The sequence below is a fragment of the Meriones unguiculatus genome, chromosome 5, assembly GCF_030254825.1.
Source record: "Meriones unguiculatus strain TT.TT164.6M chromosome 5, Bangor_MerUng_6.1, whole genome shotgun sequence".
Lineage (NCBI taxonomy): Eukaryota > Metazoa > Chordata > Mammalia > Rodentia > Muridae > Meriones > Meriones unguiculatus.
The window spans coordinates 86,043,516-86,059,767 of record NC_083353.1 but is presented as its reverse complement, the minus strand read 5'-3'; the positions used below and the strand labels follow the sequence as shown (position 1 = coordinate 86,059,767).

General features: G+C 46.7%; 1 protein-coding gene across 32 annotated transcripts in view; it reads left to right on the top strand.

Annotated features, from left to right (window-relative positions):
• The first annotated feature begins 2,076 nt into the window (after positions 1-2,076).
• The window catches only part of Magi1 (membrane associated guanylate kinase, WW and PDZ domain containing 1), a 603,374-nt gene continuing 589,198 nt past the window's right edge, over positions 2,077-16,252 (top strand). For all 32 annotated transcript variants that reach the window (XM_060383817.1, XM_060383794.1, XM_060383792.1 and 29 more), the window contains exon 1: positions 2,077-2,389. In XM_060383817.1, coding sequence (XP_060239800.1) covers positions 2,077-2,389 — 313 coding nt within the window. The remainder of the gene's footprint in view (positions 2,390-16,252) is intronic.

Sequence of the window (16,252 nt, the reverse complement as noted above, 5' to 3'; positions counted from 1 at the left end):
CAAAACTAACAAAACAAAACAGTCCCCAAACACTGCTATCACCACTTGGAAAAACACCCCCCCCCCCAAAAAAAAAACCCAAAACCAAAACAAACAAACAAACAAACAAACAGAGGCTGGACATGAAATTCCTCTCACCTTTCAGGGACAAGACTCTTTAACTAAAGGTCTTATGGAGCCCAGGCTGTCCTGTCTTAGAATTTGCCTTGAATTCTTGATCCCCAAGCATCGCATCAGCCTCACAAGTGACAGGATTATAAACGTGAAGCACCAGACTGAGTTTTATTAACTTAGAATGGCGCTCTAGAAACAAGGCTTTAAGAGCTTAAATGTATGCTGATCTTTTCAAAGTTCTAGAGAGATGGATTATCTCCACCCTCTAACCCCAAGCACCAAGGGACTCTGAGTCTTCAACTCTTCTCCCCCCCACTCCCGTTATCAGTGTGAAGTTTTAAATGCCGCCGTACAGTGCCTAAGTATTATTTCTAACAACTGTGGGGTTGCTGTATTCCTCCGGCCTTGGCAAATGGAAGCTCTGAGAGGTCAGTTTACTGAACATTACACTGAAGATGCCTGCGGAATCTGAACTCGTTGAAAATCACTAAAAAGTGAAAGAAACTGCCTGGGCCACTATTCCTTTGGCCCAGATCACTGCTCCCCGCCTCTGGGCGGCAAATTCCTAGGTAACCGGCGCGCCCACGCGTGTGCAGGACCCGAACCCTGGGGTGATCTTTGCTCCCCAAAGCAGATATCCTTAGGTTTCTCGGCTTTTCCATAAGCCGCCGCTTTGCTGAAAGGACAATGAGAGGGTAGCGAGGGGTCTTAGGCTGAAGGCCAGGCTATAGCCTTTGGCTTTTCTAGTTCGCCGGCAGTTTTCTCCTAGTCCTAAAGAGTTGGCCCCCAAGTTAAACGGTGGGAGCCCAGGAGTAGGCGCGTTTGATGGTCAAGGACAGGAATGCAGAAGAGGGTGTGTGGGACTTGCTGGTTTCGGGTCCTTTGGGTCCCAGAGTCAAGAGCCGGGCTCCGCGTGTGGACTTGAACCCCTGGGCAGGGAACAGGCGCGGGAACGTGGAGGGAGGCAGCGGGGCCGCGAGAGCGACGGCGTGGCCAGGCACCAGCCGAGGGCGAGGAGGGAACCCGGCTGGCAGGCAGGCAGGCAGGCAGGAGTGTGAGCCCCGCACTGGATTGGTCTCCCAGCCCCCACCTGTTTGAAACGATCTGCGAACCCCGAAGCCGGATCTTCTGGGTTCCAAAAGTTACCGAGAGCTGGAGTTGGGCACGCGCACGTGTTCCCCGAAAAGGCTCTGGCTGGGCCGGCGCCACCGGAGGAAGGAGGAATTGTAGGGGCGCAGGAAGAGGAGCGAGTCGGCGTCCGCGAAGGGTCGGCCCTAGGACCCCGCGGGAGGCCCGTTGGAATCTCTCCCTTTCAGGAGGAGGGGCGGGGCGGGCCTGCCCGCGGGCGGCCGCCGGGCGCATGCGCGCGCGTCTCCCCAGCCGCCGGCCGCCGCGCTCCGCGGCGCGGAGTAGAATGAACTGTAACAAAACAAGCCGAGCCTTTGTATCTGCTTAAAGGGGCCGCGGCCGCTTCCCTCGCGTCCCCTCACCCCCGCCCCGCGCCGCCGCGTCTCCAGGGCTCCCGGCAACTAGCTTGGAAAGGGCTTCCCTCGCGCCGAGGAGCGGCCGGCCGGCGCGGCGCGTGTGGAGGAGGGAGCCGCGGAGCGGAGAGCGGGCCCGGGCGGCGCCGGAGTGGACTCTGGTCCCGGGAGCGAGGTCGGCGCCGGAACGCGGACCCGGAGGCACCGGAATGCAAACAAAGCTCCCGGGCGCCCGTGCGGGGCTCTCGGCGGAGCCCGGAAAGTTTGTTTTATGATGGCTTGAGAGCGCGAGTGAGTCGGGCGAGGTGGCTCGAGTGGCTCGCTCCCGCGCTCCGAGAGATGCTTCTCCCGTGAGCCCGCCGCGCCGGGGGCTCACGCCGTGGGGGCACCTGTCTCTTCGTCTCGGCAGTTCATTATTTTATTTTGATTTTATTTTCATTTGAAGGCGCGGTGGTGGTGGGGGGGAGGGCTGTAACTCATCATGTCGAAAGTGATCCAGAAGAAGAACCACTGGACTGGCCGCGTTCACGAGTGCACCGTGAAGCGGGGACCTCAGGGCGAGCTGGGGGTGACGGTGCTGGGGGGCGCGGAGCACGGGGAGTTTCCGTACGTGGGGGCGGTGGTGGCGGCCGACGCGGCGGGGCTTCCCGGCGGTGGCGAGGGCCCGAGGCTGGCCGAAGGTGAGCTGCTGCTGGAGGTGCAGGGGGTCCGGGTGTCCGGCTTGCCCCGCTATGACGTGCTGGGAGTCATCGACAGCTGCCCGGAGGCCGTCACCTTCAGGGCCGTCAGACAAGGTAAGGCGGGGCGTGCCTTTTTTGGGGGGGTGGGGTGCGGTGGGGGAGCGCACCTAGGAAAAGAGGGGCGGTCCGTGGGGGCCTCCATTTGCTCCGAGTGCCGCGAGCCAAAGTTGAGGCCCGGGCCAGAGGCGCGCAAAGTTGTCAGGTCGTGGGCTGCGCGCCCACCTGCCCGGCGGGCAGGGGCTGGGGTTGCGCTGGGAAGCGGGCGAGATGCTTCCCAGGCCCGGTTTGCCAACTTCTCATCGCAGCCACCTAGTGCTGCGCAGCCTCCCGGCACCTCTCCAGGCAGCCGGGATACTGAGGCAGGCAAAGGTGGAAGCTTTCCCCAGCCCCTCATGGAGCTGGTGGCGTCTCTGGCCGCCGCGGATGTTCCCAGAACTGGAGAGTGGGTCGTGGAAGGGGAGGGTCTGCTTATGGTTGGTTGGCCCTCTTCCAACGCGAAATTGCTGCAACCCCTCCAGGTGGTCTAGGTTATGACCCCCGGATTCCTTAATCCAGCCGCCTGCAGAGCCTGCATTCACCCCACAGCGGGGTGACGTCTGTGTCTCCTCGTTGTGGAGACATATGGTGGGGGAAGGGGCGTTTGGTTCTTGGCGCGAATCTAGTCCAAGTTTACCCAGCCGCCTCCTCCTCCTGCCCCGGCTCTGTGGTCCGTATTGATGATGATTGTTGATAGTTACAATTCACTGTGAGCGTGCTATGTGAGAGGCTCTGTGAAGTGAATTGCGTTATCTCGTTCTGATTCACAGCAAAGCTGTAAGATCGACTTGTTTTTCTAAGTCCTGTATTGTAAGCGGGGACCTACCGTAGGTAAATGACTTGCCCAAGGTCAAACAACTACTAAAAGTGTATGGGTCTTTTCTGTTAAACCTTTACCGAGGAGGAGGTAGAGGAGGAGGAGGGCTTGAGGGCATGACCTCTAAGGACTGAGTTTTGGGGTCGGGGAAGTCTGTAGATGGGGATGGCTCCCTTAAAGACACATTTGGCGACTCCCGGCAGGGGCGGATCACTCCGGTTCAGTTTGGTCTGACAACGGCGTGATCCTCTCTCTGGCTTACCAGAGAATAACTGCAGCACCTAAAGGAATCCCTCCTGCAACCCCGCGCTGTGACGCAGATGAAAGCACCAGAGGAGGTGGCAGAGTTGAATGTGGTGAAAACTTGCCATTTGTTCCTGTGAGGATGGCAGCAGCTGAGGGAAATGTGTCAAGGGAAAGCCTGGGGGAGCCAGCCCTCTCAGCAGCAGGCCTCTTCCAGATGACCCGAGGATGGGTGCAGTGTGTATGTAGGTAGCCTAGTAGCCACGCGGAAAGCTCGTGTTGGGAGCGCAGAGGCTGACACCTAACAGTGGATGTGCTGATCTTGCTACTTGGCCCTGCCCGATGACTGCGTCCTTAGGAGTTCTCGTAAACTCATAACCGAGAAAGTGTGCAGAACAGTGCTGGTTTATAGTAAGTGCCCGGTGAAAGCGAGCTATCATTGTTGTAGTAGACTTGAATTTGAGTAGTTATTTTATCTCTTCTCTTTAGGACTTTAATGGCAGTTACCCGGGTGATTATGACTTGGTCGAGCTGTGGAGAAAATGCTATGTCAGACGTTTATTGGAAGCAGCATTGGGCTTGAGTTCAGGGCCATTTTTGCAGATTTCTCACCCAGTAGGCTGTCTGAGTGGTGTTTAATGGGTTCTAAAACTTGTTGGCCATGGACAAGAAGCTGCCAGAAGCTGAGCTCTTCTTTCCAGTGTTTAACGAAGATCCAGTGTTTAACGAAGAGCTCTCTCTCTCTCTCTCTCTGTGTGTGTGTGTGTGTGTGTGTGTGTGTGTGTGTGTGTGTGTTTCGCTGGTGGGCAGTTACTGTAGTGCCTTCAAGTGTCAGTTCCTTCAGTTAGGACTGTCTTTTGCCAACAGAAATGTTTGCAAGGGAGAAAGTGGGCTTATGCTTCCACACTAGGCTAGGAGTAGCTTGGACCCCACTACATCATGGATACTGTTGCATGTGATAAATATATGGACACAGTTACTTGTTAAATGTCTACATTACAGTGAAGATGGCCCTAGGAACCATTTCAACAAATTCTTCCTTCATGTTGCAAAAGTGATTTAAATTATAGGGCATATTTGTGTCTGACCTATGTTACTGTGTCTTTATCGTATCAGGTAGACTAAGTTGGTATATGGGAAACCTGGGACTTTTGTGGTGTTTCCATTTTGAGTTAGCCCCTCACAGGGACATGGCCACTCTGAATACTTGTCAGTGTGTGGAAATGTCTTCTTGTGGGAGAAGATAGTGCTCTTTCTGTTACACAGTAGTTCTCTGGAGAGACTTATGGACCAAAATAGTCTATAGCAAATGATATCATATAGATGGGAGTGGATTGTAAACCAGATTAAGTAGGACCCGCTAGGCTGGAGTCCCTTCACTTTTAAGTGGAGAGGACAGTTGACGGTCATAAAACGCCAAAACATATTGTAAATGTACGTATGTTAGTTGGATCTGTATGTGCATATTATTCACAGAATTCAAATCTTTAAAATACAGAATTATAGCAGAATCCAGGTCTTAAAAAAAAACCTAAATAAACTGTCATTTATCTATTTAATTTTTTTGTTTTTGTCTCTGCGTAGCCCTGTCTGGCCTGAACTCACTTTGTAGACCAGGCTGTCCTGGGACTTATAGAGATTCACTTGCCTCTGCTTCCAGAGTGCTGGCATTAAAGGCGGGTGCCACCACACCAGCTAAGTAAACTTTTTAACCGACTCATACAAACATAAAAATTGTATATATTGTTTTGTTGTTGTTTGCTTGTTTGTTTTATTTTGAGGCAGGATAGTCCAGCGTGGCTTTGAATGCATGGTCCTCCTGTCAGGCTCCAGAGAGCCAGGACTGGAGCCGTGTGCTGCTGTGTCTTGTGCACGGCAATGTTTTGATACTTGTCTATATGACCTGTGAGTTTAGGCCAGATGCCACATGTCTGCTGTAGTCAGCTTTGGCACATGTACCCTCTCCCATTCCCACCGCTCAGATGCAGACAGGTCATTCCTGTCACTCAGATCTTCCCTTCCCCGTCCTTTCCAGTTAATCCCCTCCCAACAAAGGGTGTTGGTTCCTCTTACTATAGATTTGTACGTTCTTTTTCTCCATAAAAGTGAAATATTATAGTCATGTGACTGTGTGTCTTTTTTCATGTTGTATACATCATTGTGTGGCTTCTTCCTCATTCCCGAGTAGTATTTCTCTACTGTACATTTTGCCATTTGCTTTTGCTTTTGCTCCTCGGCGCACCTTTGACTGTTACAGATGAAGCTGTTATGAATGCTCTGGTTATGTTCTGTCTTTGGCAGCCTTTAATCTTGTCCATGTTGACTTTTAATCACTCCAGTGTTTTAGGGCAAGAAAGGAATTGTAGAAATGTTGAATAGGAGATAGCTAGTCTTATTGTGCTCTTACACTGGAATTTGCCAGCACAGTGTGTGTTTAGCACATGTAAGCTCTGGGTTCACGCTGCAGCACTTGGAATAAACCAAGAAGACAGTCAGGTGGTTGCTTAACCCTGGGCTGGGTGGGCATTCTCTTCTTTAATCCTCTGAACTCAACTGAGATGGTGGACATGTAGGTTCAGAGAGTTTGGGTGACTTTGCTAAGAGCCCTAATGATGAAGCAGAGGTAGAGGTGGGAGCGTAGCCCTGTCCCATCCCAAAGCCTCTTCCTAACACCTGGGAGGGACAGTGGGCCTGGAACTGGAGTTCCCTCACCAGCCAGTGTAAGCTGTCCTAGTTAGACTTGTAAATTCTGCCTTCCAAGGTGCTCCTGACTCAGAAACTTCGGGCTGGGGTCCTTGCAAGAGTTCTGTGAGTAATTGGCCTTGGACAGAGCCTGAAATGGAGCAGATGGGCAGGTGACCTTCTGATCCAGAACAAGGTGTGGCAGATCTGGCAAAGTCACCCTCTGTGGGCCTCCATCTCTCAAGGAAAAAAAAATAAGTGGGCATGCTTCCTTTCGGGGCCACTGCTCCTGTGAAGTGCTGGGCCACGAATGACTCAGACTCGAGGTTTAAAACTGTCCGATTGTAGTTTCTCAAACCAGTATATTATAGGTCATGCTTTTTCATATTTTTGTGGATGAATTTGTGGTTTTGCAAATTACTCAGGAACTGAAATTGTCCTTCCACTTTTTTTTTTTTTTAAAGGGAAGAGACAATAAATAAGATATAAATTAAAATTCAAACATTGCCACCAAACCTTTCTCCTCACCACAGGGAGGGGGTTGTGGCCACATGGAGTTGAATATAGTTCTGGGTGCAAGTTTCATTCCTCTTCGTGTGTGTTTCATTTTGATGTTGGTCGCTTGTGTTGATGAATTTGAATATGTGACAGTGGCTCTCAAAATAATTCTGTGACCATTTTCCTCTCATTTCAAAACACACTGCCGTGTCCTTCCTGGTTTCTTCCTTTCCTGTGAATGTCTGATCTTGCTTCCTTGTTCCCAGATTGTCCCCAGATAGAGTCCTTTTCAAAAAACTTTTTCACTTTGCTTTACAATCTTTATTTTATTTGTTGTGTATGTCTGTGTGTGTGAGATGTGTGCGTGTGTGATGTGTGGGGGGACATGTCTGTGCCACAGCCTGCATATGCTGACATATGCTCAGAGGATAACTGTGAGTCTGGCTCACTCTTCACGGGGTTTCAGGTGTGTTCAGCGAGTGTTTTGACACATTGGACTCTCCTACCTGCCTTCTCTTTGGTTCCTTCAGACCACATCTCTCTGTGTTTCTCTACTTGCCTTTAAACTCACTACGTGGTCCAGGCTGTCTTCCTGCCCTCTGCTTCCCTCATGAGTGCACCACTGTGCTACGCTTTTCCACTACTTTTGAAAATTTCAAATTATGCATGTAGATCCACGTATAGGTATGTACATGTGAGTGCAGGTATCCGCAGAGGCTGGGGTGCTGGCTCCCCCTGGAGTTAGGATCCACCGGATTGAGGTGGGTGTTGGGAAGCAAACTCCGCAGAAGTAGCCCTGGCTTCTCTCCTGCCTCTTGGCTCTTCTTGTTACCTTCTCTTCGAAGAGACCCTTGCTGACTTGTGTTCATTCCTTATGTGTACCTCCTGGTGTTCTCTCCTAAGATCATTTAAGAAAATTTTTTTTATTACATTTATTTGTTTATGTATGTGCATGCACTTGTATATGTGTTTGCGCACACACGTGTGTGCTTGGTACTCTTGTGGAGGTAGAGGACTGCTTGAGGGAGGGAGTTTTCCTCTTCTACTGTGTAGGTCCCAGAGATCAAGCTCATCACCAGACTTAGCAGCAAGCACCTTTACTTACTGAGCTGCCTTGTCCGCCCTCCTCCTCCTCCTCCTCCTCCTTGGATCTTGGTGGGAGCAGAGAGACCTTGGCTTTTAGCAGAACTGGAGTTGGGAAGAGGTGCATGACATTGGTTTTCCTGGTCCAGTCTGAGCCATCACCAGACACCGTTGTCAGCATGGAAGATAATCCTGAGGCGATCGAGTTCCTTTCTCAGTTGTGTGTGTCACAGTTTTACAAGGTCTGGTTCTTTTTATGTCCCTTTCCTTGCCTGTGAGAAGAAGTTCACCTCTATTCACCTTGATTCCAGTGCATGAAGCACTTCCTGCATTCACTAAATAGGTACTCACTAAAATTTGTTATACTCATGAGGACATTTTTCATTTTTTCTCCATACTAAGATGGATTGTTTTCTGACATCCGGTCTCACCATGCAGCCCTGTCTGGCCTGGAACTCTGTGTAGACCCGGCTGCCCTTGAACTCACAGAGGTGTATCAGCCTCAGCCTCCTGAGTACTGGGATTAACGGTGTGTGCCATACTGATGGTCTCAGATAAGTGTGCAACTGGATTAGCTGTAGCATCTGCCTTTCCTCTTTTCCTGCCTTTTCTCTGTTCATCCTTGCTTATGTAGAGTCGTAATGCTTTCACTTTCTTACCACCAGTTCTTCCAATTAGCAGACTCCCAATGTCTAGTTATTAATTTATTCTGGGCTATAATGATTGTCAAACCTAATGAGTTATATTCACATATTTCTGCCTGTTGACTGAAGTTCAGCAAGTCTTCAGATGCTCAGTGTGTGGGGCCTCCTGCTCAGGGCATCTGGGCTCTAGTTGGAGCCAGTGCCTGAGAATGGTATTTTACCTCTGCTTTGTTGAAGCTTTGTCCCTTTCTATTTATCGCTACCCACAATCAAGTCAACTCTTCACTCCATAAAACAGTGTTAATCTTTTCTTTCACTCTTAAATTATGCTTTGTGTTTGTTTATGTATTTTTAACTTAAAAAATCAGTTTATTTTTGTTTTTAGTTTCAAAAACTCTGACCTTTCTCAGAGGTGTGTTTTTAGCTTATGTTGTGGAGTACACCATAGCTTTTATAGGAAAGGAGCAGAGCAAGGCTGGGTATGTTGGTCCTGTGACCACCCTTTGCCATTGGCTGTGTTTTTTAAAATAGATTAACTTGACCTCATGAGGCAATGGCATACAGTTGGCTCACTGCAGTTGTTGGCATTCGTTATCCCTCTAGTCTCGGATAGCAGAATTGATGATATCCACCAAGGGGAATTAAGTGGTTTATAAGAGAAAACATTCTGACATCTCCTTACCACAGGGGTTTACATGAAGGATGTTGCTCTGTAAACAGCGGTTATTTAATGCACAACACCACCCTGTGATGTTAGTGGTCCTTTCCTTGAGTGTGTATGTATGTGTAACAGGATATGCTGAATTCTGTGTACACTGAGAATAAAGGCTGTCAGATTTATTAAGGGCTGACATTCATGTCCTAAAAAGTAGGTTACAGAACCTTCTCATGTCTGTAGCCCACAAGATCTGTAAGCGTGTGCCTGGGAGCTTTGTCATGGTGCACTCCATGGGTGTCTGTGGCGTGTGCTGTGTCACATGACTGTCTTTCCCCAACTGAAGCCCATGGATGTTAAGGTTGGGTCTGTTGATTTCTGCTTTATAGTCGGGGTCTCTTAGAAACGGTCCAGTGTGTTCTGACTCTCGCCTTTTCTGAATCAATGTAATAAAATGAGAAAATGTATTTAAACTATTTTTTTATGATTAAAGAGGAACCATGTATTTTATAGCTCAGCAGTGATATATAGTAGAACAGTCCATTATTTATGCTTACACCTGTAGTCACCACCTCAGAGTTCATAAAGAAACTTCCAAGGCCTATATGATCTGGTCAGTTTTCTACCCCTGCCCACCGTCTGTAGGTCCTCACCTCCATATCTCACAGACTGGCTCCTTCTTGAACTGTAAGCCTTTCTAGAACGCTACCATCTCAGTGAGGTTTCTTCCGCTCATTTGATTTAAAAGGACCCTCACTGCCACGTGTAACTCTGTGGTCTCCCTTCTGTGCTTTACTTTTACCCTGGAACATGCAGATCACTTGCAAGTTGCCTGTAGGATCTACGTTCCAGGAGGGTGGGCTTCTCTGCTGATGGTTTCCCTGGTGCTGCGGATGCTGCGTGGTAGCTGTTCATATATTTGTTGCGTGTTTCCTGTCAGGCTTAGAACTAGAACAGATCCCTCAAGCTCAGCTGTCTCTGTAGATTATGAACATGTAGATGATTCATGATGGTCTGCATTACGTTCCGTGTGACTTTTAATGATCACACTCTGGAGCTGAACAGAGTTAGGTGTGTGGTCCAGAAAGACAGCAGTCTCTGACAACTTCAAGTGATAGGGGTTTTTATAGTAAACACATATAGTCCTTTGTCTCCCACCGAGCTCGGGAGAATGGAACATGTTTGAACGAATCTCCTTGAGATCGAAGATAAAGTTATGCTTAACTTGCATTTTCAGTTTTAGGAGCAGGTTCTAGATTTTAAGGCTAATTGAATGCTGAGTTTTTTTGGGTGGCAGCACTTAGCATCACCAGGCAATTGATCTACACTGGAGACTGGAGTCCACTAGAGACACTCCGAGGATCTCCCTGACACAGCAGCCCTTGACTACCTGTCACTGGCCTCAGTCTGTGTTCCACCTGTCTGCCCTTTGCCATTATGTGTGAGTTTCTAGGAGCACACCTGAGATTAGCTTTCTTATTTTTTACTTGAAACAGTCTTTTGCCTGTGCTGCACTTTGTGAGCTGGCAACCTTCCTGTTTCAGCCTCTCCAGTGATTATTTTTATTTGCATGGAAATGGCTTATCTGGGAGGTGGTCCTAGGAAATACAAGTAGGAGGTGAGTGAGGTGGCCAGCCTGGGGTTTAAAATAGTCACCTTGCTGAGGAAGAATTCTGGGGTTAGGGCAGCAGCTTCACGCTGAGTGTATCAGGGGAGTTTGTGAAAGGTTTCACGGCTCTTGTGGTTGGCGAGAATTTCTTCCTGCTGTCTGTGTGTATGTATGTTTTCTGTAGCCACCTCCAAAGTTGGGAGAAAGAGTTATGTAAGAAAATTATATTCTCATTGCTAAAGTACGAAGCCTACTGTTATTGCTAAGGTATTAAGCCTGGCAGAGTAGATTGTGTTTGTGCTTTTAATGGGCCACGGTTGTGTTTTCTGCAGTAAGGCTAATCTTCTCGTTTGTTGGGAGACAAGGCCTGCGGCTCTCTTTATGGAGAGCAGCATGGTGGTGCAATTAAAAGGTACTTGCTCGTATACTGATCATAAGCCATGTTTTAAAATTATTGCTATCTGCGGTATAAACTGGACTGTCAAACTGCTTGTAGACGAATTTACAAATAGCAAGTAATTGATAGGTTGTAATTAAGATTTTAGACTGAGTCTGGATAATGTCAAAGCTGGGTGTTAGGGGGCAAGATGCTTCACCTCTTTGAGCCATGCCTGCCCCTCTGAAAATGGAGATGATAAGGACACCTGCTCTGTGGGGCTGGTGGAGAAATGAGATGGAATCCAAGTAAGCCACGTGGCTCTGGGCCTGCAGGACTGCTCAGAAAGTGTTGGCTTCTGTTATTGTTCCTCATTTGAAAGTGCTTCAGGGAGAAGAAAGATTTTTCTGGGGGGATGGAGTTTCAGTACATAGCTCTTAGTGGGGGCTTTTGAAGTACAGAAACAGCCCTCATCCTTCTGTATGATTCTCATGCCCTTTCTTTCTAAAGGTTTGGTTCAGACAAATGGAGAAAGAAGCCTGTAGATTTCCCATGTGTTTGGTGGAGGTCGGTGCCTCCACCAGGGTCATGGGTGAGGAATTGATCCTAATGGTTGTTCTGAGGTTCTAGGTTGTGATAAAGTTTGGAGGCGTGGCGGATTCTTTATTTCTTGGTGTGCTGGGCAGGCCAGTACCAGCATCAGTATTTCTTCCGATCGTGAGACCAAGTTTCTCTGATATTCCTGGTATCATGTCTGGGTTCCCACGCTAAAACTGTCTGGGGAGGTAGTGACACAGGTTAGTTATGCAGGCTTGAAGTCAGTCTGTCTGGTACTTCCTCTTCCCAGCAGAGAGACCAGGGGCAGGTTAATGGTAGAATGTCAGCTCTCAGCTGACAAAGCAAATGATACCTGTGTCATATGGTGGCTGGTCACAGTTTTTGTCAACTTAACACAAACCTGGACATAACTAGGAAAGAGGGAATGTCACTTGAGAAATTGTCTCTATTAGATTGGCTTGTTGACCTGTCTGTGGAGCATTTCCTTGATTAATGATTGATTAATTAATCATTAAGCCAGGGAGGGCCTGGCTTCTTCTGGCCATGTTATCCCTGGACAGGTGGGCCTGGATGTTTTAGAAAGGTAGCCAAGCAAGCCAGCCTGTGGTTTCTCCTTCAGCTCCTGTCTCCAGGCTCATGCCTTGGCCTTTCTTGATGATGGGCTGTGTAACCTGTAAGCCAAATAAACCCTTTTCTCCCCCAATTGCTTTGGTCACTGTTTTATGACAGCAACAGAGAAGCAAATTAATATAGTGGCTGTGAGGACCACATGAGATAATGTATGTCAAACACTTGTGTTTCCCTTGGTTCATAAATAATAATGAGCAGCTGTGGTCATTTTTACTTGAAAAATGGATACCCAGCACTGAGTTTTCTCTTAACCGGGCAGCATTTTGCCTCTCCACCTTGGGGAAATTTGCCTGTGTGTAGAAACCTTTTTTCATGTCTATTAGGGATTGGGTGGTTTGACGCCTAAACAGGGGCCAGGAAAGTTGCTAAACATACAATCTACAAGAAATTTATCAAAGCTATCACTAAGGCTGAGCTTGAGAAAGCCTCCTTTGAGGCATAGACAGGGAATCTGAATTAGCAGTGGTTTGATTAGTAATTATAACTCTTGTTTATAGATCCTACGAACTTCTCTGAATCCCAGGTTAAAGGGTGTAGTTAGCTGTGTGGTCTTATTCTCCCTTTAACCATGAGAAGTCTATCTTCAGAGGTCATTAGTTACTGACAGTGAGACTCAAGCTTTCATTTGCCTGGTTCTCCTGGCTACCTTGGGCTTCCATACTACAGATGTCTTCCTGTTATAGTCTGGAGTCTTCATGTCATTATGTTGGAGGATTAATGTGGAAGGTACCTGTTTTAGACAGGTGCCAGACACAGTACAATATGCTTAGTGTATGCTTCACTGAAGATAGTTCTAAAGAAAAAAAAAAAATTCTCCCAAATTTACCAGCCAGAAGTCATAATGTGCTGTGACATATCCTTAAGCAGTTCTGTTTATCTGCCATAGGCTCTTGCTCTTTATGATTTATGCCACCAATTCTGTAGATTTTCTTCCTCCTTGTGGGTGTTTTTCATGTCTGTGCCTTGTAATTGTAAATCTGCCTGACTGTCTTCTTTGCTGCATATGTGTTTCTTGTAGGAAGCATCCTTGTTTTGTGTATTGTGTAATCTCTGCTCTGTGTAGGTACTCAGGAAATCTCTGTTGAAAATTTCAGAGGGTTAAAAACTAGACATGATTTTTGCATGAAAAAATTCTTGCCTAAGATCTTGTTGGCGAGGAAATTCACTTTTTATTTTTAAGGCATATTAAATATACTTAGCCATATGTCTGACTTTTCTGTAATGATTTAAGATGGTTGTCTGCCAGTTGTTGTAGCATTTTGAACTGTAGAGAAAATATTGAATTAATTGTGTTGGAGGTCTTAGCGTGCCTTTATTCTGGCCAGATGTAAGCAGCAGTTGCTTATGTAATGTGGCCATAGGAGGCACCACTTTGGCCTGATTTAAATAGTCAGTATCTTACCACCTGGATTCTTGGCAAGACCTTGGAATTTACATGTGATAGAGTGTGTTCATTTCCTCCTCCAACTATCAGCCTGCTACGGTCTGTGTGCCTTGGTTAAGAATTCAAAGCTCGAGTTGTTAAAAAATAGCTTTCTCTTGTGTTGGAGCGTGTATATTTAATTTAATTTTTTAAATAAAAAGTATATACATCAAGATTTTGGTTTCAAATCTTTCAAACATCAAATGCCATTGTGCCCTTATATAACTATTGGTCAGTACTTATAGTTGATCTGTACATCAATCTGTCTTAATTTTTTTACATTTACACAATATGTAGAATACAGAAAAATGTTAATGGGGAAAGAAAATGTATGCATATGACTTAATATTCTACCTCAGAAAAATGCATATGTTAAGTGGTAGGGTGGGGTGGGGTGGGGCTGGAGGATTACCTTTTTCTTGCCTAAAATGTAGTTGTATGACAGTTCTTGGTAGAAATCTGTGCCTAATAAAAATACTGTGGACTGTTTTAAAAAACAAAAATTAACTCCCCTCCCTCTAAAACCCAGGATTGTATATAGCCCTGGCCAGCCTAGAATTTGTTATGGAGATCATGCTGGCCTCAAATTCAGGAATCTACCAGTCTCTGCCTCCTGACTCTGAGATCAACAGTGTGGGTGACTGTCCCTGTTGATTTAATGTGTTTTTTAAACACATAAATTTACTTAAACATCCCAATGGCTATTTGGTCACTGTATAGTATGTTTTCATGCTTTGAACATGAGCATTTACGTTATTTTTACTTGTTTTGTAATTTATACACAGTTTTGATGAATATTCTCCTATCTATGTATATTTTAGAGCCCATGTGAACTTTCTTGTTAGTTGGGAATATATCAACTTAAAGCCTTAAATGTGTGTATGAGAACCCTGTTCTTCACTGACCTCACTTGACATGTCCAATACCTTCTACTAGACCTGTTGTTTATGGCAGTCATGCTGAGTTCCTGTAAAAGGATCTGGAGTGGCAGACGCTGGGGTCAACTGAAAGGGCTTACCTTGTTCAAAAGCAAGGTTCCTGATCTTGCTGTGATCATGTGGCATGCACTAACATTGGCTCAAGGTCATTAGCTCTTTCAAGTTTTCAAGAAACCACAAAAGCTTGGAATTTTTTGAAGACATAAATTTCACCCATTTTTAAATGTTGGTTCAAAGTTCTCTTGAAGACGTGGGTGAACCAAATAGACCACATCTGGGAGCCATATTTGGTCTCCACGTGACAAATTTGCAGTGCTTCCTCTAGGCATCAGTCTCTTCCGTGCCTGTCGCTTTTCATCTCTTTAAGAGTAGCAATCGGATTTCTTATGTCTGTGTTCTCAGGGCCCAGGATGGTGACCAGCTCACAAGGAAGGCCAAGAAATGTATGTTGAAATGAATAATACATTCTGGAAGTGGTTTAGTTTGGCACGAGAACTTCTCCATGTAGGTTCATTGAGGCCCAGCTGGTGACAGCTCTCCAATTCCAGTTGAGAAGAGCTGGGGAGAGTATATTTTGACAGCTGATTATAATCTTTGGACTATTCTGTCTCAGGGCCCTGGTCTGTTGAAACTTAGAACTGGGTGCAAAATCACATCTTGAAATTGACATTCATATGGATTTGAATTCCCAGTGTGGGAATAGGATCTATTTTCTGCTTAGAGATGATTTCACTGTGAAATGTATAGCCTTATAAATAAAAGAATAAGCAGGCTAAGCTCTGTGTGTGCTGCTTAGGAATGGTGTATGTGTGCACTCCTACGTGTGTGTGTGTGTGTGTGTGTGTATGTATGTATGTAAGTAAATACATAACATTTTGTGTGGTTCCTCAGGCACTGTGCCAGCTAGGTTTTATGTCAACTTGATACAAGCTGAGAGGAGGGAAACTCAGTAGAGAAAATGCTCCCCTTAGATTGGGCTGTAGGCAAGCCTGTAGGCCATTTTCTTAATTACTGTTTGATGGGGGAGGGCTTATTACCCAGCACTGTAGATGGGGACACCCCTGGGCTGGTGGGCCTGGGTTCTCTAAGAAAGCAGGCTGAGCAGGCCCAAAGGAGTAAGCCAGTAAGCAGCACCCCTCCATGGCCTCTGAAGCTGGCCTCCAGGTTTCTCTCCTGTTTTGAGTTCCTGCCTTGACTTCCTTCTTTGATGAACTGTGTTAAGGAAGTGTCAGCAAAATAAACCTTTTCCTTCCTTAGTTGCTTTTGGTCATGGCGTTTCATCGCAGCAATAGAAACCCTGATAAGACAGGTACTATCTACATTTTCCTTTCCTATTGTGTGCAATGTGTGAAAGTGTGTGTGTGTGTGTTTGTTTGTGTGCGCGCACCAGCAGTCCTTTTATCTCCTCTTCCTCATTCCTCCACAGTGCTGGGGTTACGGGCACTGGCAGCCATGCTTTGCTTTTTATGTAGGTGCTTGGGCTCTGAACTCAGGCCCTTCCTTTATTCTTGCAATCATTTCTATAGCCCTGTCTTGGCTTAGAGACAGCGCCTCTTATTGGCCTTTTAACTAACCTAGTAGGGAGGCCCGTTTGTTTTTCTCTGTCCCCCCATCATTTGTTTCTGTCTCTCCAGTACTGGAATTGTAAGCACACCACCATTCGTGGCTTTAAATTTTTTTTTTTTTTTTTTAATGTGAGTTTTGAAGATTGAATTCAAGTCCTTG